Source organism: Chlorella variabilis (assembly GCF_000147415.1).
Source record: "Chlorella variabilis unplaced genomic scaffold CHLNCscaffold_5, whole genome shotgun sequence".
In the NCBI taxonomy this organism is placed as follows: Eukaryota; Viridiplantae; Chlorophyta; class Trebouxiophyceae; order Chlorellales; family Chlorellaceae; genus Chlorella; species Chlorella variabilis.
Genome location: NW_005435083.1, coordinates 1,946,030 through 1,964,836, shown reverse-complemented (window position 1 = coordinate 1,964,836; position 18,807 = coordinate 1,946,030). Strand labels below are relative to the sequence as shown.

Sequence of the window (18,807 nt, the reverse complement as noted above, 5' to 3'; positions counted from 1 at the left end):
CCGCAAGCTCCTTCTCCTCAAACACCTCCTCCCCGGCCTCTGCCCATCCTGCCTCCTCATCCTCATCCACCAAAGCTGCTGCTGCGTCCTCCTGCAAGCCGGCCGCCTCGCTGTCCGTCTGTTCGCCTGTCTGCTCTGAGCCAGCTGTCGTTTCCTCCTCAGCCTCAGCCTCAGCCTCAGCCTCAGCCTCAGCCTCAGCCTCTAATGCCACTGACTCCTCTTTGTCAGCTTCAGCCGCCGCCAGCTGCGCCTCCTTGGCACTGCCGTCTGCCGCCGTGCCAGAGGGGATGAGGTTGACGGTGGTGAGCCGCAGGTTGGCCAGCTGCAGGATGCTGTTGGGAACAGACACCGTGCCGCCCTCTGCAGCAGCGGTAACAGTAAAATCCAATGTGACCTTGAGCGTGCAATGGCCAATTTGGTGGGGCAGTGCAGCACGCACGGGCAGGTGGCACACGCCACCCACTTGGGTGGCGTGATTTTGCCGCCAAGTGGCGGCAAAATCAAGCGGCAAAATCAAGCGGCGGCGGCAAAGGGTAAATGCCAAACTGGGGCACTCCTCTTACCTCTGATGGCAATGAGAAGCGATGGTCCGGCCAGTATGGCTATGGTGACGCACAGGATGAGGAGGCGCTGGCCCCAGGTGCGCTTCTGAATCATGGGCGCGGCAGCCATGGCCTTCCTGAGCCGCAATGGCGTGGCCTCCGGGCTGTCCACCATGCTACCGAGCAGCACACAGGGCGCAGCGATTGCCAGCAGACGAATGCAGTGCCATCGCGATGCCATCAGTACGCGTGTACAGACCCCCCAGGCAGATTCAAGGACCTGAGTGCCCACCATAGCCTAATTGCTACACACAGGCTTGCAGCACATCATCGCGGTGCCCCGTCGAACAGGTGCACTGGCGGCAGCGGGGCAGCAGGCGACGACAGGCGGCGGCAAACGAGAGCCTGCGCTTGCCCCGCTCTCGCTGCACACTCTCCAGCGTTCATTGCTCACAATAACTAGGCGAGGCGCACAATCTTGCAGATGCCGCAGCAACAACAACATGCAAACGGCGCAGCTGGCTCATGCCGCCTGCTGTTGCGCGCCCAGCACCCCCTCTGCCGCCTCTGCCAACAGCTTGCGAGCAAACAGTGGGCTCGAGTGCTGCTGGCCCCTGCCTGGCAGCCGCGCACGTGGACTGCTTCCGGAGCACGGCGTGCTTCCAGGCGACGGCGGCCCGCCTGCTGCTGCCGCTGCTGCCGCCGGCTGCTGGGCCTCGGCTGCGCTCTTGCCGCCTGCTTCGGGCTGCCCCCGGGCAACCTGCTCGATCTGCCGTGCTGCGTCGGCAGCCATGGCGGCCTTGACCGCTCCCAGACGCCGCTGCATGGCCATAAGCAGTGCGTCAATGGTCTGGACCCGGCCCAGGCGCCCCTCCAGGCCGCCAGCCTGCACCATGATAGACGATGGGGCATGCAGGGGCAACGGACATGGGTCATGGCACAGCTGGCAGCTGCTTCACGCTGGCACGGCTCTGCAGCCCTAAAAGCAGTTGAAAAACCAGCAGGGGTGCCGGGGCGAAGCGGCGGCGGCTTGGAGCGGCGCATCAGCGCCTCGGCGCCTTCCAACCGCCACCCAACCGACCTGCCCACCCTCGGCGCCAGCCCTCAGCCGCTGCTTGGCCAGCACGCTCTTGGTCATGCGCAGGTGGCTGCCGGTGGTCTGCCGCGTCAGCAGCGCCTCCATGCAGGGGGACACCGCGGGCCGCGCCAGAGCAGCGCGCAGCGCCTTGATGGCTGCACGGCGAGGGGGTTCCAGGCAGGCAGGTGGGCGGGCAGGCAGGCAGGCAGCACAGAGCAGTTGGATGCGTGCTGAAAGAGCCAACGTGGCCACGCCTGGCAGCATGGGAGGCGAGCGGTGGCAGACGCCACCAAGTGCTGGTGCTGGCAGCGAGGACTCCCATCCCTCCCTTGCCTGCTGCAGGGCTGCCGGTGTGGCTTCCGGCGCCGCCAAACAGCGGCAGCCTGAGGGGGTCCAGCCCGAGGGCGAGGGCCAGGCGCACGGTGGGATTGTTCACCCCGCTCAAGTCGCTGACCCCGCTGCCACCATCGTCAAGCCGCCCCAAGACGCTGCCTGCACGCAGCCCGGGCGTGGTGTGAAGGAAGGCACCGAACTGAGAATTGATTGCAAGCCCCACCAGGACAATAGAACAGCTGCCCCCACACACGCAGCCAAAAGTGCGCACCTGCCGCGGTCCCGCTCCTGCCGTCCAGGCTGTGGATGCTGGTGCCATTGTCCGGCCAGCCGGCACCTGTGTCGCTGCCAAAGTCCAGCCAGCTCCCCTCCTCCTCCCCATCCGACTCCCAATCTAGGTGCGAGTAGGGGTGTGCCGCTGGCGCGCGCAGCACTGGTGGCGGTGGCACGGGCCGCGTCGCCAAGCCGCTGGCTGGGCGTGAAGCTGCAATATCGGCCTGCCTCTCATTGCCATCCCCAGCTGCTGATGCTTCTGCACCAGGACCAATCCCCCACAGCGGCGGCGGGTCGGCCGGCGTGGCAGAGCTGCTGCTGGCCTGTCGAGCGAGTGCCTGCGCCTGAGCTCGTGACTTGAGCTTCGCCGTGCCGACCTCCTCCACTGCCACGAAGTTTTGAAAGCTCTGGCCCAGCGTTGGGCGCCCCGGTGCGGGTGTTCTGTTAAACATCGAGTTTGACCACGCCACGGAACACGGCAGCAAGAGAAAGAAACCAATTGAATAGGCGCGGCAAGCTGAATTTTCCTCTCGGACAAGAAATGTTGCCGCCCCTCGAAGGCCAGCCACGTCACGCCCGCTGGCGCCGCCAACGCTGCCCACAGGGCCGCTCTTGCCTGGTTTATCAGCTGGGCAACAACTGTATGCTTACAAAAGGCATGTACACAGAAAGCACAGCAGAATGTTGCTGCCCCGATCAAATGCTCTGGCGAAATGAAATGGGTGCCGCCGACCTGCGACAACAGCAGATTATTCCCAGCCCACCGGCGCGCCTCACTGCGCGGGCACGAGCTTCTTGATGCCGTGGGCCTCCCACCCTGCAATGACCATCTCCGGGCTGTAGTAGGTGTTCTTCCAGCTGTCCCGCGACATGAAGGTGTCCATGTACTGCCTCAGCGCCGCCAGCTCAGCAGGCATCTCCCAGTCCTGCACCGCATGATGCAAGGCGGGGCAAGCCAGGCGCCAACATGACAGCTGGGGCAGAACCCACCCAGCACAGCAGCGAGGAACGGCAACAAAGGCCAGGCAGATAGGCATGCCACCAACACCTCACAAGCACCCTTCTCCCACAAAAGCGCATGCGTGAATGCAGACCCCGCCCTTCACCCACCCAGCCCTACAAAGCCACCCACCCTGAAGTACTTGGTCCCCACTTGCATGTGGTACAGGCGCGGCATGACTGCGCAGTCGGTGGCACAGGGCGCAGCGCCGCCGATGAAGGGTCCGTGCGCCGTCAGGTGCGCGTCCAGCCCGCGCAGGCACTCCACCAGGTCCGCCTCCTTCTCCGCCGCCTCCTCGGGGCTCGACTTGATGAAGGCCCCAAACTTGCCCAGCACATCCAGCCCGCTGCAGGCAGCGGGAGAGTAGCTGGATTGCGGCGATGGTGACAAAGGGGTCCAAGAGAGAAGCGGAGCAGCGTAGGCAGAAAGGGGCCGGCCGCCAGCAAACACAGCAGCGCAAGCGATGCCAGCGACAGAGTTTGGTAAGAGCGCAGCTGGCTTGCCAGGCAACAGCAAAACGCACATCTGCGGCGAGTCCTCTGCCGTGCCCAACGGTGGATCTGGGAACTTCTCTTCAAGGTAGTCCTGAATTGTGCCGCTGTCCACAATCCACTCCCCGGTGGCCAGCTCCTGCAAGCACAGAGTGGCAAAGGGGCGGGGCAGTCGAGAGGGTGAGGCCAACCACGGCAAGCATCCACACAACCTGGCAGCTTTGCACCGCGCACCTTCATGACGGGCACGCTGCCGGCAGGGTTGACATCCAGCAGCCACTGCGGCTTGTTGGCAAAGTCAATGAAGGTCTTGGTGTACGGTACGTGTTTCTCTTCGAGCGTCAGCAGCGAGCGGTGGCAGAACGGGCCTGCAGACGTTGGACCCACGGCAGTGCAGGTGTGAGGGGCGTCCCAGAAGGATCTAGGCCAGGTTCAGCGCTGATCGCTGCCTAGGACCAGTACAGATGTCAGGAAGCAGATCCCTGGGGGTAGCACTGGCCCGCCGCCGGAAGGCGCCGCACACTCACAGTCGGCCAGCTTGCCGCCCACAGCCTTCACAGCAATGTCATACTTGGGCTCCGCGGCCGAGGCCATGGCCCTGACTGCCACCCGGCTGGCGCGCTGTGCCTTGAGAGCTGCTGAGCGGGGCTGGGCAGTGAGCACGGCGGACCTCACGCAGGTCTGCATGCTCCCACACTCTACAGAGGAGCTCAAAAGCTGGTGTGAAGCTGGTGCAGGCGATCGGAAGCAGAGCGGTGCATTGAGGTAGGCGCATCGCGGAGTTTTCCTCGGCCTCCCTGCGGCGCTCGGCACAGCACGAAGCAAAGGCTCCCGTCTGCAGCCAAAGCGGCCTCTTTTGTTGTGTGCTGCGTCGGTCTGTACCGATTGCAGGCCCCCAGCGGCCGCCTCCACCCAGAGCCGATCAAATCGAGCTGCAGGGCGCCCCTTTCCCTGCCAGTCCTCCCTCGGGGGCGTGGGGGCTGCGCCCCGGCTGTGACAGCGTCATCGGCAAAGGCAGCGCAGGCCGGGTCCAGCCACACTTGGGCCAGCACCCTCTGCGGCGGCTCTGGGCGCGGGCCGACCCAGCAGCATGGCGGAGGCGGGCCCCAGCAACGCGGTGGTGGCGGCGGCAGAGCCAGAGGTGGACCTGAGCATCCACCCCAGCGGCATCGTGCCGCAGCTGCAGGTGACCGCCGCGGGGTGTTGGCACCCGCAGCAGGGCTGCAAATTGCTGCCCTGGCCTTTGTTTAGGCACGCTGTCAGTGCGTGAGTTGTGGCCGGGATCTCCCTGCTGTTGCGGCCTGCCCGTTTGTGTGTGCCCGCTTGCCTCCGTCCACGCCCCCCACCCAACGTCCGATCCCACAGAACGTGGTGGCGACTGTGAACCTGGAGTGCAAGCTGGACCTGAAGAACATCGCGCTCCACGCCCGCAACGCCGAGTACAACCCCAAGCGCTTTGCCGCCGTCATCATGCGCATCCGCGAGCCCAAGTCCACCGCGCTCATCTTCCACTCGGGCAAGATGGTGTGCACGGGGACCAAGAGCGAGCAGGAGGCGCGCATCGCGTCCCGCAAGTACGCCAAGATCCTGCAGAAGCTGCAGTACTCGGTGTCGTTCAAGGTGGGGCGGGCCAGGAGCAGGGAACGGGGCGGGGGGAGGGTTGGCCAAGGTGTTGTAGCAGCAGGTGTTGTGGCAAGGCGCGCAGCGACACATGCTGGTGCTCCGCGACATGCCGGGCCCCACAGGTGCTCCAGCTTGCTGTTTGCGGCGGCAGCAGGTGTGACCGGCATGGGGCGCCGCGTGCTGCAGGAGTTCAAGATCCAGAACATGGTGGGCAGCTGCGACGTGAAGTTCCCCATCCGCCTGGAGGGCCTGGCCAGCACGCACGCCGTGTTCTGCAGCGTGAGTGCGGCAGCGGCGGGGTGCCGTCGAGCGCGGCAGAGGCATGGGTGGGCATGCAGGCCCGCCCTTGCAGCTGCAGCGCAGCGCAGCACAGTGCCGATGCTGCAGGCAGCCGACCATGTGCACATGTGCGTGCGCGGCCCCGCCACCCCCTTACCCCTGCAGTATGAGCCGGAGCTGTTCCCGGGCCTCATCTACCGCATGGCCGACCCCAAGATTGTGCTGCTCATCTTTGTCAGCGGCAAGGTGGGGCGGGGGTGGGCTAGTGCGCCTGTGACGCAGCCAGCACGCTGGTTGATAACGGTCAGCCTATGTACAGGCCTTGTAACATTGGCTGAGGTCGGTGCCTGCCGCCTGCCACCGCTGGGCCCACCTGCAGGTGGTGCTGACTGGCGCCAAGAAGCGCGAGGACATCTACCGCGCCTTTGAAAACATCTACCCCGTGCTGCAGACGTTCCGCAAAGGCGGTGAGTTTTGTGTTTGAGTCGGGGGCGCAGGGCATGCAGATCAAGCAGGAAATATGGAGGCAGCCGGCATTGGGCCATCAGGGAGTGGGTGTGTCTCTCCCCTTGTGCCTGATGATCGCCCCGCATGCTCTGGTGCAGGCATGATTGCGGCGCCAGACTCGGCCGGAGCGCTGCTGCCGGCGCAACAGCAGCAACAGCAGCAGCAGCAGCAGCAGCAGCCTGCGCTGCCCATGGTGGGAGCCCCAGCGCAGCAGCTGTAGGGCCAGCCAAACATCATAGCCACAACAACAATCCATAGCCTCTCTTTCCTGAGAATCCCTTGCAACCAAATTCCTGGGCCTTAGTGCTACATGCTCCCTGCTCTCTGCTAATTGTCCTAGCAGGCTGTCCTTTCTTCCTGCTCTCATTTGATTGCTTGATCGGGCCCTTCCACCTCCCTCTCCCTCCCTCGCCTGCACCGCCGGGCGCGCCTGTGTCCTGCCTGCTTCTCCTTTACCAACGCTTGAACCTCCTGTGCAGCACCCCTGCCGCTTTGCTGTTTACTGCTGGTGTGTAACGCTGAGAACACATGTCCAGAACGCATGGGTATGAAACAATGTGGCTTGGGGGTGTTAAATTCTGCATGGCGGTGGGTTGCAAACCGGTCGCATCAAGGAAGATGACCCGACCATTGCAACCGCTCGAAATATACGCCCATATATTTTCATCTTTCATCAAGTTTCTACCAAACATTTGGGCCTCCGTTTTGAAACAGCCACGCTGAAATCCAGAAATCACAAGTCCCAGGCAACAACCAACAACCGGACCTCGAAGTTACACTTTGCACCACAAGCCTCGTGGGCACTCTACAGCCTGTTTAGTAAATCAGGAACCATTGCAAAATAATTCAGGGCTGCGTCAAAAGGGTGGGCGGCAGCGATTGCCCTGCTCCAAACATTCGACGACGGCGCCACTGCTTCTAAGGTGGCTGATTGAATAGATGTACGTCAGTGAGCAAAGTTAGGCTGCGTGCACGCCGCGCCGGTGGAAGCAGAGGGGTGTGTTGGAAGCAGCAACTTGGTCATTGTCACCCCTGGTTGTGTAACCCTGCAACCTGAGGGAGCTCGTTGGGGCCCGGCTTGCAGCTTTGATTCAACAGACTCTCGAGAAGTTGGTTCCTAGCTGCGCTCACCGGCTTGTGGCGGCGAGCACCCGCTCCCGCCGGCCGCCAGCTGCTACAACTTTATCGGTTGTTCTACAGTTATGTTTCTTTTGGCCCACTCTGCAGATATAAATTTACATGGATTTGACCCTCAAGCCCGCTTGCCTGCAATCATGGATAAGGCTGGTAGGCCTGGCGCTGCTCCCCGCGGCCTGCTGGACGTCGCATCTCTTCCTGCACGTTTCGTATGTGCGCTGACGTTGGCACACTCCTGTCTGCAGGTGCCCTCCAGGCACACGTTCCAGCAGCAGCAGCCAAAGGCGACCTTCAAGCGCTTCAGGCAGCTCTCAGCAAGCAGACCGGCCAAGTAAAGGTTGCGGATCACGACAGCAAGACAGCCTTCCACAAGCGCCACCGGGACTGCATCAAGGAGTTGCTGATAACCGGTGCTGCGCATGGCCACGTGGAGCGCCTTCATGCAATTATGGCAGCTGGAGCCAATGCCAATGCAGCAGAGGCCCGCGGCGGGGCAGAGCTTCATTTGGCAGCTGCAGAGCGCCATGTGGAGTATCTCAAAGCGCTGGAGTTGACAGCAGGCAGCGCTGGAGTTGACATGCTCGACATGTTTGGAAGGACAACGCTGCCTAGCTCGGCTGTGGACGGCCATGCGGATTGTCCTCACTTGATGATGGCAGCTGGGGCTGCCTCTAGTGAGGCAGGCAAGCATGTCGAGGCAGCGGCGCGTCTCGCAGCAAGCGAGGGTCACAGCAGCTGCCTCAAGCTGCTGCTGGCGGCTGGAGCCGCATTTAATGATGATGAAGGCACGGCTATGCTTCATGACGCGGCTACAGAAGGCCATGCACACTGCTTGCAAATCCTGCTGGCAGCTGGCTTCACCGACGGCGCAGCAGGCAACTGCTGCTGGACAGCTGTCCATTGTGCTGCTCTTCGGGGCCAAGACGCTTGTCTGAAAGCACTGCTGGCAGCTGGGGCACATCCTGGGGCAGTGGATAAGTATGGTAGGACAGCATTGCATCTGGCAGCATGCGGGGGGCATGCCCTCTGCCTGAAGGCGTTGCTAGAAGCTGGCGCCGATATTGATTCAGCAAACAACGGCGGCCAGACGTCCCTTCACATGGCAGCTGCCGTTGGCCATTTTGAGTGTTTGAAAGTGCTGCTCGCAGCCGGTGCAGACATCAATGCAGTGAACCTACGCGGCCAGACAGCGCTTCACAAGGCAGCTGTTTTGGGCAACGTGGGGTGTGTCCAGGCGCTGCTGGCCGCTGGTGCAGACCCTGTCGCAGAGGACAATCGCGGCCTGACGGCAGCGGATGAGGCGGCTGCCATTGGCCATTTGGAGTGCCTGCAGCTGCTTGAGACAGCCGGCGGGAGAAGGGGCCAGGCAGCCCTGCCTAGCAACGCCACGGCAGCAGTCAAACCAACCCATCATGTGCCGATGCCTGGCTGGGCAAGCCTGGCCCCCAGCAGCATGGGTGCAGAGGCAGCGGGTCAACCACAGCAGGCAGCACGCCAGGCCGCTCCCACCCAGCCCCCAAAGCCTGCTGCCTGGCCAGACTTCGCCATCGAGCTGGATGCCAAGGACGTTGAGCGGCTGCGGCCCGGCCAGCCGCTGAGCCCCCCCATCCTGCAGCTGTTCTTCAGGTTCGGCTCCTGCTGGCTGCCGACAGCTCCAGGGGCTCAACTCATTCCAGTGGCCCGTGTCTTGTGCTTATCTGCACCACTGACTGGCACCACAACGCACCTGCTGCAGGCGTGTGCTGCCCACCAAGCTGCGGAAAGCGCGTGGGGGCAGCACCAGCGCGCCCTCGCGCTGCACGGCGTTGGAACCGGGGCTCTACCCAGCCCTGTGCTCTGTTGCGCAGCTGCCAGCCAGCAGCAGGGCCCCGGCATTTCAGGATGTGCTGCAGCATTTCAAGGTAGGTCGGACAACAGTGCATGCTGATGTGGCGCAGCAGGACAAAGCAGGCGACAGCATGCATACCAGCACCCTGCTTGGTGCCTTGACCTTGGCCCCTGTCCCTGCCCCCTGCCATGCCTGCAGCTGGCTGAGGCGCGGCCAGCTGAGGCCGCTGCGTCAGACATGCCGCCGCCGTCGCCAGCTCCCACGCTGGCGTCCAGCGATTATTTGCTGTTCCCGCTGACGAGTGGCCACGACCCGCTGGGCGTGCACCCCGTGTCGCTGCTGCTGGCCTGCTCCAGCGGCGGCGGCCTGCTGCTGCACCTGGATTCGCAGGCAAGCTGGAGGGTGTTGCTGTTTTGTTGCGGGCTTCGAGGAGCACGCATGTGCCAAGGCCATCGCCCGGGACAGCTGGGCTGCTGCTGCATTCCCCACTAGCACCTGGCTCCTCTGCTCACCGCTGTGGTGCAGCGTGGCGCCGTGGTGGGGCCGCAGGAGCATGCCATGTGCCTGAGAGGCCACCTGCCCGCCGACTACGGCAACCAGCAGCAGCCCGCAGCCTCCCTGCCGCCCACAGCTGCACTTGTGGAGCCTGTGCGCCAATTCCTTGCCCAACTGGGCGGGCGCTACGCCGCGGCTGCAGATTGGCCGCTTAAGTCCGCCAAGGCAAGCCTCTAGAGCTAGATTGTTTGCCTGGATAGGCCCACCTACCAACCTGGCTGTGCTGACAATTTGCTGCGTGACCATCCAAAGCACCTGGTGCTTCCTGTCCTGGCTTCCTCACCGCGCCTGTGTCTCCTCCCCACCCCCCGCTGCCCTGCCTGCCTGGCGCAGGTGCCGCTGCAGCGCGGCCTGACCGACGGCGGCCTGTTTGCCGCCACCAGCGCGCTGTACCTGCTGTCTGGGCTGCCGCCGGCGCTGACGCCGCAGGCGGCGGATGTGCTGGCGGTGTACCGCCGCACCGAGATAGACCTGTTTCAGGACAGCCACTACTGCTACCCGGGTGAGCAGGGAGCTGCTTACGGCGGCCATGGTGTGGCTTTGCCGCAAGCAGCCAGAGGTGTGATGCAGCAATGCATGCTGTGGAGCCGGATCCCTTCAGGTTGGACGGAAAAGCTCAAATTTGCCCACCACGCGCGCCTGCAGGCTTCCTCACCCGCCAGTGGTACCCTCCAGAGGCCGCCGAGGCGCTGCGCCGGGACCTGGCGGCTGCGGTGTGGCTGGAGATCAAGCAGGCAAGCAGAGGCATGGCGCGGTTTGGCCTGGCATGAGGGCAGAGGGCCGGAACGGTGTTGGCCCTGCTCAGGCAGCGCCAACGCCGGCTCCAGCTTCCAAGCAGCTTCTCTTCTGCCGCAGGCCTCGGGCGCAGGGCAAGACTCGCAGGTGCCAGGCAACGAGGCCCTGCTGCAACAGCTGGCGGTGGTGGAGCAGGAGCTGGGGCAGGCGTCGCTGCGGCGGGTGAGCACGCAGGCGACGCCTGGTTTCGTTTGGTGCTGCAGGTTGGAGGCTGGCTCCGCACCTGCGCCTCCTCCAGGGAAAGCCCAGCACTCTCATGCCGGCTGGCTGCGCGCCCCTGCTTCGCCGTCTGCAGTTTGAGATGCCGTCGGAGCGCGTCAAGCGGCAGCAGCAGAAGAAGCGGCAGCGGGTGCAGCGCATGCCGCGAGCGCTGCAGCGCGCCCGCTGGGCCACGCTGGCCGCGCCGCTCCAGGTCGCCCCTCCGGCGACAGAGGCCGCGGTGCGTGCAGCGCTGCAGGCACTGCAAGCGCAGCTGCTGGGCAGCGCGGCAGGCAGCAGCGCGGAGCAGGCTGGCGGGCGGGCTGGTCTGCCTCCCGCCGCTGCTACCCGCAGTTGGCCCTTGGGAGGGCCGCAACAAGCCCCGGCCGCAGCAGGGGCCGGCCCCACCGGTGGCAGCGCGGGCCGCGGACGGCCGCAGCGGGCGAGCTCCAAGCGTGTGGCGGAAGTTGTGGCTCAGGAGCGGCAGGCAGAGGTGCTGGACCTGACTGGGTGGGATTCTGAGGAGGAGGAGGAGGCGGAGGGGGGCAGCACAGAGGACGAGGAGCAGCAGGCAACGCAGAGCAGCGGCGGCACCGGCTGGCAGTTTCACGAGTGGCCCGATGCAGCGGGCAAGGCAAGAGCAGCTGAGGCCGGCACAGCAGCGGATGCGGCAGCAGCAGCAGCAGCAGCAGAGGCAGCGGCGGATCTGCGGCTGCCACCGCAAGAGGTTTACATGGTCGATTTGACAGCAGAGGAGGAGGAGGAGGAGCAGCCCCAGCAGCAGGCAAACGCGGGCGGCTTGCCTTTGGCTGCACAGGCGCACCTGGTCTCGGTGAAGCGCTCGCATGGGCTTGCCTTTGGCGCGTCAGAGGCGGCGGCAGGACAAGATCTAGAGCAGCGGCAGCAGGGTGCAGCAGCCGAAGGCGTGGAGGGCGAGGCAGGGGCGGCCAAGGAGCCGCGCCTGTCGTGCCGCAACTGCGGCTTGAGCGGTGTCAGGCTTCAGCGCTGCTCAGCCTGCAAGTCTGTCTACTACTGCTCAGCGGCATGCCAGAGAGCCGACTGGCCACGCCACACGCCCGAGTGCGGCAGCCTGGCATCGGCGGCAGCGGGCCAAGCAGCCCCGCAGGCGATACAGGAGCCTGATGGCATGGAGCAGCAGCCGCAGCAGCATCGTGACAGCCCGGGTCAGGCCGCCGAAGCTGCTCCAAGCAGCAGGGCACAGGATGCGGCAGCAGCCCCAGGGGGCGGCCCCGCCCGCAGCACGGAGGCTGGCGGCTCGGATGTCGCTACGCCCCTGACGGAGTGGGATGCCGCGGCTGCCTCAGGTGCCAGCCCCGGTGGCGGAAGCAGCCATGGCGGCAGTCGGGCATATAGCAAGTGGGAGCCCAATGGGCGAGGAGGCTACACCAAGGCACTCAGCTCCTCAGACCTGCTCAAGCTCCGGCTCAAGGGTGAGGTGGCGCGGCTGTGCCAGCAGCTGTGGGCTGCCTGCTCCTGCGTTTGCCATGCCCCGCAGCTTTGGTGTGCCGCGCCTGCTGCATCACGCAGCCCACCTGGTCGCTGGCGGCGCGTGCAGGTGGCGCACTGGGGGCGCACATCGCCGACGGCGACCACCAAGTGCAGGTGGTGCTGGTGGAGGATGCCGGCGACGGCGCCGAGGCCGGCTCTGGCGCCCTGCCACAGCACCTACGCCTGACTTGGACAGTGGGGCTGTGGCGGCCCAAGTCGGGGGCAGAGGTCAAGCAGCAGGCAAGCCAGCGCACAGCTCTTCGGTTCAGAACACTGCCTGCTGCACCTGGCACACAGATGCGGCTGGTATCGGTGCTCTGCCACCAGCTCCGGCTTTGACCTGCTCCTCCCCCTTCTTCCTCTCCTGCTGCCGCTGCTGCAGCTGCTGAGCCTGCAGGCTGCGTGGCCCGCCGTGGTGGCAGACCTCAAGCTGGCGCCCGGAGATTCTGTGGAACTGCAGCCGGATGGCCGGGACCCTCCGCGGCCAGACGGCACCCGCCGCCCCCGCCTGCTGCTCAGCGTGCGCCGCGGCGCGGGCCGCAGCGCGGTGGTTGGCTTGCCAGCAGCAGGAGCAGCAGCAGCAGCAGCAGCAGCCGCGGGGGCAGCCGGCAGCGGGGGCAGCGCAGCAGGCCGGGCTTTGGTCCCAGAGCAGCTGGCCCGCCTGCATAGGGAGCTGGCCCACCAAGCCGCAGCGGTGGCCAGCTCCCGGCAGGCCGCGGCATCAGCTGCGTCGGCAGGCACGGCGCCAGTGCCTGGCCAGACAGCAGCGGTCGCCCCTGCCGCCCTAGCAGCCTCCGTCACCTCCTCACCTGCCCCGTCCCCGCAGCGCCCTGCCGCGCTGCTGGCGGTGCCGCAGGGATTCCTGGCAGGCGTGCAGCAGCAGTCGGCACCCCAAGAGCAGCAGCGACGGCAGCAGCAGCAGCAGCAGCAGCAGCAGCAGCAGCAGCAGCAGCAGCAGCAGAACCAGATGTGATGCGTCTTTGGTGGTACACAACACATTTCACTCAATGTAAGACGAGTGAGCTGTCTGAGCATGTCGAGGAAATCATCATATGATGTACGGCAAGCTGGCCGCTGGCGGCGGATGGCAGGGGAGCAGCTGGGTCGTGGTCGCCCACAGCATATTGATGTGCTGCAAATGCATTCACTGTTGGAATTTGTAGGAAACTGACGCCATCTGGCTGCGTTCCTGGCTTTGGATGACACTTTTTGTGCAACGCCGCCCGCCATGCTGGCGTCGCCCGCCTTGCTGGTGTCGCACCAACCTATGCGGTCTTCTGTCCGATCTCCCCCAATTATACAGCACGCATGGTGTGCGTGGTAGGGTTTGCTGCCTAGAGGCCACGGTGCAGCGGCATGGACCGAAACACTCTCGGGAATGGCGAGGGCCAGTCTTTCACCGTGCTGCGCCACCCCTCGGGCTCGCTGGTGCGATCGTCTCTGCCCGGATCGTTCAACGCCACTGTCACCCGCCCTTCGCCACCTACCAGTCGCCGCCGCCTGCCGGGCAGTGCCGCTTTCAGTCCTACTTCCTCCTGCCTGCAGGTGTACGTTGTGGGCACAGCACACGTGTCACGCAAGGTAAGCACTGCAAACAGGATCTGCTGCATTCCTCGCCTGCCTCGCTCCTGATGTTCTTGCTCTGCTCCCGCCAGCAGGCAGCGCAGGATGTGTCGGCCCTGATCAGCCGCGTGTCGCCCGCGGTGGTGGTGCTGGAGCTGGATCCGGAGCGGGAGCGTAAGCTGCTGGAGCAGGTGCCTGGTGGAGGAGACGGGGCAGCCAGATGGCTGAAAGCGTGGAACGCCCCAAAAGCAACAGGAGGGCTGCCATGCATCATTGTGCGGGTGTGGCAGACACACCCTGCTGTGTGTGTACTCGCAGGCTGAGAAGGGAGACACTTACGGCATCACCAGGCTGCGGAACAAATCCACCCTGGAGGTGCATGGTGCTGCACCTTGGGGAGAGTCGCACATCAAAGAAATGCGCCTGCGCTGGCGCTGCTGGTGCAGCTCGTGGCCCTGGCACGGCAGGGCCGGGTCCCAGACCTGCCCTCCACCCGTTGATGCGCAGATTGTGAAGATGAGCCTGTCTGGCGAGGCCTTCCAGTTCTTCATGTCGTCCATATATACCATCACAGGCGCCCTGATGGGCACCACCCCCGGCGGCGAGTTCCTGGCGGCGATCGAGGCGGCGAGGGGCGTGGGCGCGCAGGCACGCAGGGCTCGCACTGCAAGCGGCTGCCGCCTGGCTGCTTCCCGGACCTGTGTGGATCAGAGGTGCAAGACCTGTGACCGTCAAAGCTTAAGGACGGTGTTGCCACATGACCCTATGCCACATGACCCTCTGCCACATGACCCTCTGCAGGTGGTGCTGGGTGACCGTGACCAGGAGGCCACGATGCGGCGCCTGCAGTACTACACCCGCTACCTGACCCGCCACGACAGCCGCACCCAGGTGGGCTGCTGAGCTGGCAGCAGCTGGCACGCCAGGCTTTGGGCTGTGGGAAGCTAGCAGCCGACAGCACGCTCTGGGCTGCAGGCGGACATGCGGCGCCTGCGCAACACAATGGACTCTGGGCGGAAGGAAGATGGCGGCAGCGGCCCGCTGATTGATAGCCCCACGTCCATCGATGTCGGTGAGCTGGCTGGCGCGCAGCTGGCACACACAACCTTGTGTCTTGTGTATTTTGGCAAGGCATCGTGCATCTGTTGCGCCACCGAGGAATCAGCACTGCTCATGTATGGCCCCACATCTGCTCCCCAGGCCGGCCGCCCGACTTTCTGCGCCGCGAGCCGCCTCCCACACGCAAGGAGGCGGAGGTGGAGGAGGAGGTGCGCCAGTCGCAGGTTGCAGGCAAGTGCAGCACGTCGGAGTGAGTGGGTGGCCGTTTTGGGCCATCTTGGGCCGCGGACGCTGGCGAATACGTGGGGAGGTGGGACACCTGGCAACCCAGGCGGCCTCCCACCTGATCAGCTGCCCTGCCCACATGGTTTGGCTTGTGGTTCGCTCTGTAGAGGACCCCTGGGGCCTGGGCCCTGACGAGAACAGCGAGGCAGGCATGCGGCGGCGGCTGCTGGAGATGATGAGGGAGGGCGGCTGCCCGCAACCCGATGTGGTGCTGGCGGCGGCGCGCCGCATCTTTCAAGACGGTGGGGGTTGCCAGCCTGCTGCATGCGCTGCTGCCCTCACTTGCCATGGCAGGAGCTGGGAACTGCTAGCAGCACGAGCGAGTTTTTTGTCGCGGGACCATGCCTGCAGGGATGGACACCGCAGGCAGCATCAAGCCCGCGGATGTGCTGACGGTGCGCGAGTGCGGCAATAGCCTGGTGGAGACCTTCCGCCAGCGAGCTGTCAAGGTGTGCCAACAGTTCACAGCCCCCTGCAGCCATGGCATGGCATGGTGCTGCCGGCCTTGCAGCCCTGCTTGGCTGGCTGGCATCGCCTGACCATGCACACGCCTCGTTGTTCAATTGGAGTACAGGGCGACAGCACGTGGATGCAGAGGCTGGAGGAGGAGCAGGTGGCGGGGGCCAAGGGCGTGGCAGGCATGGAGCGCAGGTGATCATATGCAGCTTGCCGGCTGTGCATTGTGTGGGTAACAAGGTGCGTTGTTGTTCTGCCCATGCTGCCCACTCACTGCCCTCTGCTTTGGTATGCAGCAACACTGCCATGAGGAAAGTGATTGTGGATGAGCGGGACCTCATCCTGGCCAGGTGAGCGACCAGCCAGCCAGCAGCTGCAGCCCAACTGGTCAATTTCTCCATCTTACCTCCACTCAGCATTGGCTGACTGCATCCAGCTGCTACCCTCAACACATCGCTGGTGGCCCATGCAGGCGGCTGTGGGAGGCGGGGCTGGAGGCAGGGTCGCAGCCGGTTGTGGGGGTGGTGGGCGCGGGACACATCAAGGTGGGCGGGTGGAAGCTGGCTGTGCTCCAATGTGGCGTTAGCTGGCCGATGACATCCCACCCTGGCATGATCCGGACCTTCCAGGCACTTGCATTTGCTTTTTGGTCTTAACCACCTTGGCCTGTGGCCCGCCCGCTTGATGGGGCACGCAGGGCATCACTCGCCACTGGGCCGAGGCGGGCGAGCCGGCCACCGAGGAGCGGGTGCAGCGCTACCTGCAGGCGCCGCAGGACGAGGCGGGGTCGCCCTGGCTGACCGCGGCCGCGGGGGCGGCGGTGCTGGGCACGATTGCATACCGCCGCCCCAGGGCCGCGGCGATGTTTGCGGGGGGCGTGGCGCTGGTGACCGCTCCCTACCTGGGATTCATGGTAGTCACCGTCAACCGCTTCGGCAAGGTAGCCACCGGTGGGGGAGGCAGCGAGCTTTCCAGCGGGACAAGCGTGTGGCAGCATGCAGCCCGAGTCTGCTGCTGCATGAGCATGATGAGCAGCCTGCCGACCCACGCCCTGCCCTCCCTTGTTGCCCTCCCTTGTCGCATCCCCGCAGTTTGCGGCCAAGCTGGTCAACACAGCAGAGATGATGGATGCGGGCGGCGGCGACGGCTTTGGCGACGACCTCAGCATGGCGGGCTGGTCTGCCGAGGAGAGCGGCGCGGGCGGCGCCGACAGCGAGTGGAAGTGACGGCGTTGGGATGTACCTCGCCGTAAGCTGCACACCATGAAACTCGAGGCTTGGTGCCCAAAGACCATGCTGGGGTGGCGTGTTTCCAATGAATGTATGAGGCTGCTTCCAAGGAGCAGAAGCAAGGGATCAAATGTGGAAAAATGAGGGCAACAGGAGAGGGAGCAGAGCGGAAAATGAAGGCGAGGCGTGCTGCCTCGCTGCTGCTATTGCTGCTGCCGCATCTGCTGCTGCTGCGCGTCTAATGCCGCCTGCGCCGCGGGCGGCAGCAGCGAGCGCGGCGGCCGCGCCGGCCGCAGCTCGCCCGGCCGATCCACGTACTCTATGAACGCCATCTGCGCCGCATCCCCCTGGCGCACATCGGTGCGCAGGATGCGGGTGTAGCCGCCGTCACGGTCGCGGTACCGCTCCGCCAGCTGCGTGAACAGCTTGTGCAGCTCGGCATCGCCGTTGACGACGGCTGCTGCCCGCCGCCGCGCGTGCAGGTCGCCCTGCACCGCGGTTTGGTGGATGCATGGGAGGCGTGCACGACGTTGGAGGCCGAAACCGCTCGCTGCTCCCACATGCACCTGGGCTGGATAATCTGCTTCGGCCCCTGCAACCGCGCTAGTTCCATGCTGTGCTTGATGCCCCCATCCCTGAGTAACGAACGCGGCAGCTGCTAGGCGCCCGCGGCCCGCAGGCGCGCACCTGCTTGCCCAGCGTTACCATCTGGTCTGCTATGCGCCGCAGCTCCTTGGCCTTCTGCACCGTTGTCTCGATGCGCTCGTGCCGGATCAGCTGCGACACCATCGTCCTGCAGGAGGCGGCGCGTAGGAGGAGCGCGGTGGGCCACGTGCGGCCGGAGGCGGGCGATGGCGGGCGACAGGCGCTGGCAGCGGCGCCTTGGCCATGCCCGCTGCTGCATCGCTGAGGCATCGCCTTGCTGCTTCTGTCGAGCAAGGGAGAGCCCCGCTGCTGGCCTCCTCACCTCAGCATGGACCAGCGGTGCGCAGATGTGCGCCTGAGCTTGCGGAAGGCCACCCGATGTTTCATCCTGGCCTATTGCCGACTAACCAGCACGCCCCGCTGCTCCTCACGTCGCCGCCCGCGCACCCTCCAAAACCCAGCCCGCACGAGCTGATGCAAGCAAGGGTGATGCTGAGGATGAAGGAAAACCGGCTGCAGCGGGAAATGGAGGGCCCTGACACGAAGATGTTTGCTTGGGCAGAAGGAGCGGGCTGCTATGCCAGTCTGGGTCAGTGCAAGTCGATGTAGGTGGCCATACTTGCAGTTTTACTATCCGGCCCGCTGAAAAGAAGGCCCCCGTGGCGGGCCTCGCCATGCAGGGACGCAGTAAACTCTGAGATTCGCTCCCTGCGGGCCCATTTCGGCGAATTGCGAGCTTGCAGAGCTGCATCGTCCGGCTTAGATTGCAGTGGACCGCCCTGCACACCCTCCAGCGCCCGGCAGTTTGGCTTGCAGCAGGCCAGTGGGCGATTCTCCACCCATAACGCTCCGTAGCGACACCGCATCGCCCCCGGCATTGCTGCCGCGCAACTGTCTGCCACCGCCCCGCCGCTGCCGCCGGCGCCGGCGGCGATGGGCGCAGGCGCCAGCAGCCCCGCCCTCTCGCACCGCAGCCTCAACTGCCGCGATGCGACGACGGTGGAGTTCATCAACACCACGGACCAGACGGTCACCACCACTTGGCTGGACTATCGCGGTGCGCCGAGGGTCTACGCGGTACTGGCGCCCGGCGAGCGCGTGCGGCAGCTCACCTTCACAGCCCACCCATGGATTTTCGTAGCTGAGGATCCGCATGCGCAGCCCTGCGTGGTGGACGACCAGCTAGTCTACTACCCGCCGCTGGCGCCCGAAGGCAGCGCGCCGGTGCAGGCCCTCATCTGCCCTGCCTCGCCCCTGCCCTGGTCGCAAGCCCACCACCTCTGCTTCCCTCCCGACTTCCGCGCTGGAGCCGCTGCCCTGCTGTGCTGCCATCGCCGCCTGTCGGCGCCGCCGCACGCCGGACAGCAGCAGCTGGGGAAGTGGCGGCAGCCGTGGCGGCAGCACCTGGCCTGGCTCCGCCGG

General features: G+C 65.2%; 5 protein-coding genes across 5 annotated transcripts; 3 read left to right on the top strand and 2 right to left on the bottom strand.

Moving 5' to 3' along the window:
* Positions 1 to 2,999: 2,999 nt before the first annotated feature.
* CHLNCDRAFT_143262 (hypothetical protein) lies at positions 3,000 to 4,311 on the bottom strand (the record flags this gene model as incomplete). The annotated part of the gene is made up of 5 exons (XM_005849622.1): positions 3,000 to 3,152; positions 3,359 to 3,572; positions 3,750 to 3,856; positions 3,952 to 4,085; positions 4,245 to 4,311. The coding sequence occupies 5 exons, from the start codon at positions 4,309 to 4,311 to the stop codon at positions 3,000 to 3,002; spliced, it is 675 nt and encodes a 224-aa protein (XP_005849684.1).
* Positions 4,312 to 4,807: 496 nt separating this feature from the next.
* Positions 4,808 to 6,103, top strand: CHLNCDRAFT_20778 (hypothetical protein; the record flags this gene model as incomplete). Its single annotated transcript, XM_005849873.1, has 5 exons — positions 4,808 to 4,903; positions 5,083 to 5,337; positions 5,527 to 5,619; positions 5,785 to 5,865; positions 5,999 to 6,103. 5 exons carry the CDS (start codon positions 4,808 to 4,810, stop codon positions 6,101 to 6,103), a joined length of 630 nt encoding a protein of 209 aa, XP_005849935.1.
* Positions 6,104 to 8,716: 2,613 nt separating this feature from the next.
* CHLNCDRAFT_143260 (hypothetical protein) lies at positions 8,717 to 13,121 on the top strand (the record flags this gene model as incomplete). Its single annotated transcript, XM_005849872.1, has 11 exons — positions 8,717 to 8,889; positions 8,999 to 9,164; positions 9,290 to 9,493; positions 9,617 to 9,739; positions 9,980 to 10,148; positions 10,292 to 10,359; positions 10,502 to 10,603; positions 10,737 to 12,090; positions 12,216 to 12,376; positions 12,531 to 12,842; positions 12,975 to 13,121. 11 exons carry the CDS (start codon positions 8,717 to 8,719, stop codon positions 13,119 to 13,121), a joined length of 2,979 nt encoding a protein of 992 aa, XP_005849934.1.
* A 383-nt stretch (positions 13,122 to 13,504) lies between these two features.
* Positions 13,505 to 16,737, top strand: CHLNCDRAFT_143259 (hypothetical protein; the record flags this gene model as incomplete). The annotated part of the gene is made up of 15 exons (XM_005849871.1): positions 13,505 to 13,576; positions 13,694 to 13,729; positions 13,807 to 13,902; positions 14,030 to 14,086; positions 14,219 to 14,347; positions 14,513 to 14,602; positions 14,687 to 14,783; positions 14,912 to 14,979; positions 15,165 to 15,297; positions 15,407 to 15,504; positions 15,630 to 15,706; positions 15,808 to 15,861; positions 15,984 to 16,056; positions 16,209 to 16,451; positions 16,603 to 16,737. 15 exons carry the CDS (start codon positions 13,505 to 13,507, stop codon positions 16,735 to 16,737), a joined length of 1,458 nt encoding a protein of 485 aa, XP_005849933.1.
* Positions 16,738 to 17,018: 281 nt separating this feature from the next.
* On the bottom strand, positions 17,019 to 17,754 carry CHLNCDRAFT_17719 (hypothetical protein; the record flags this gene model as incomplete). The annotated part of the gene is made up of 3 exons (XM_005849621.1): positions 17,019 to 17,228; positions 17,428 to 17,533; positions 17,708 to 17,754. Coding segments are annotated over 3 exons (363 nt in total), but the record flags the coding sequence as incomplete, so codon positions are not given.
* Positions 17,755 to 18,807: the final 1,053 nt, after the last annotated feature.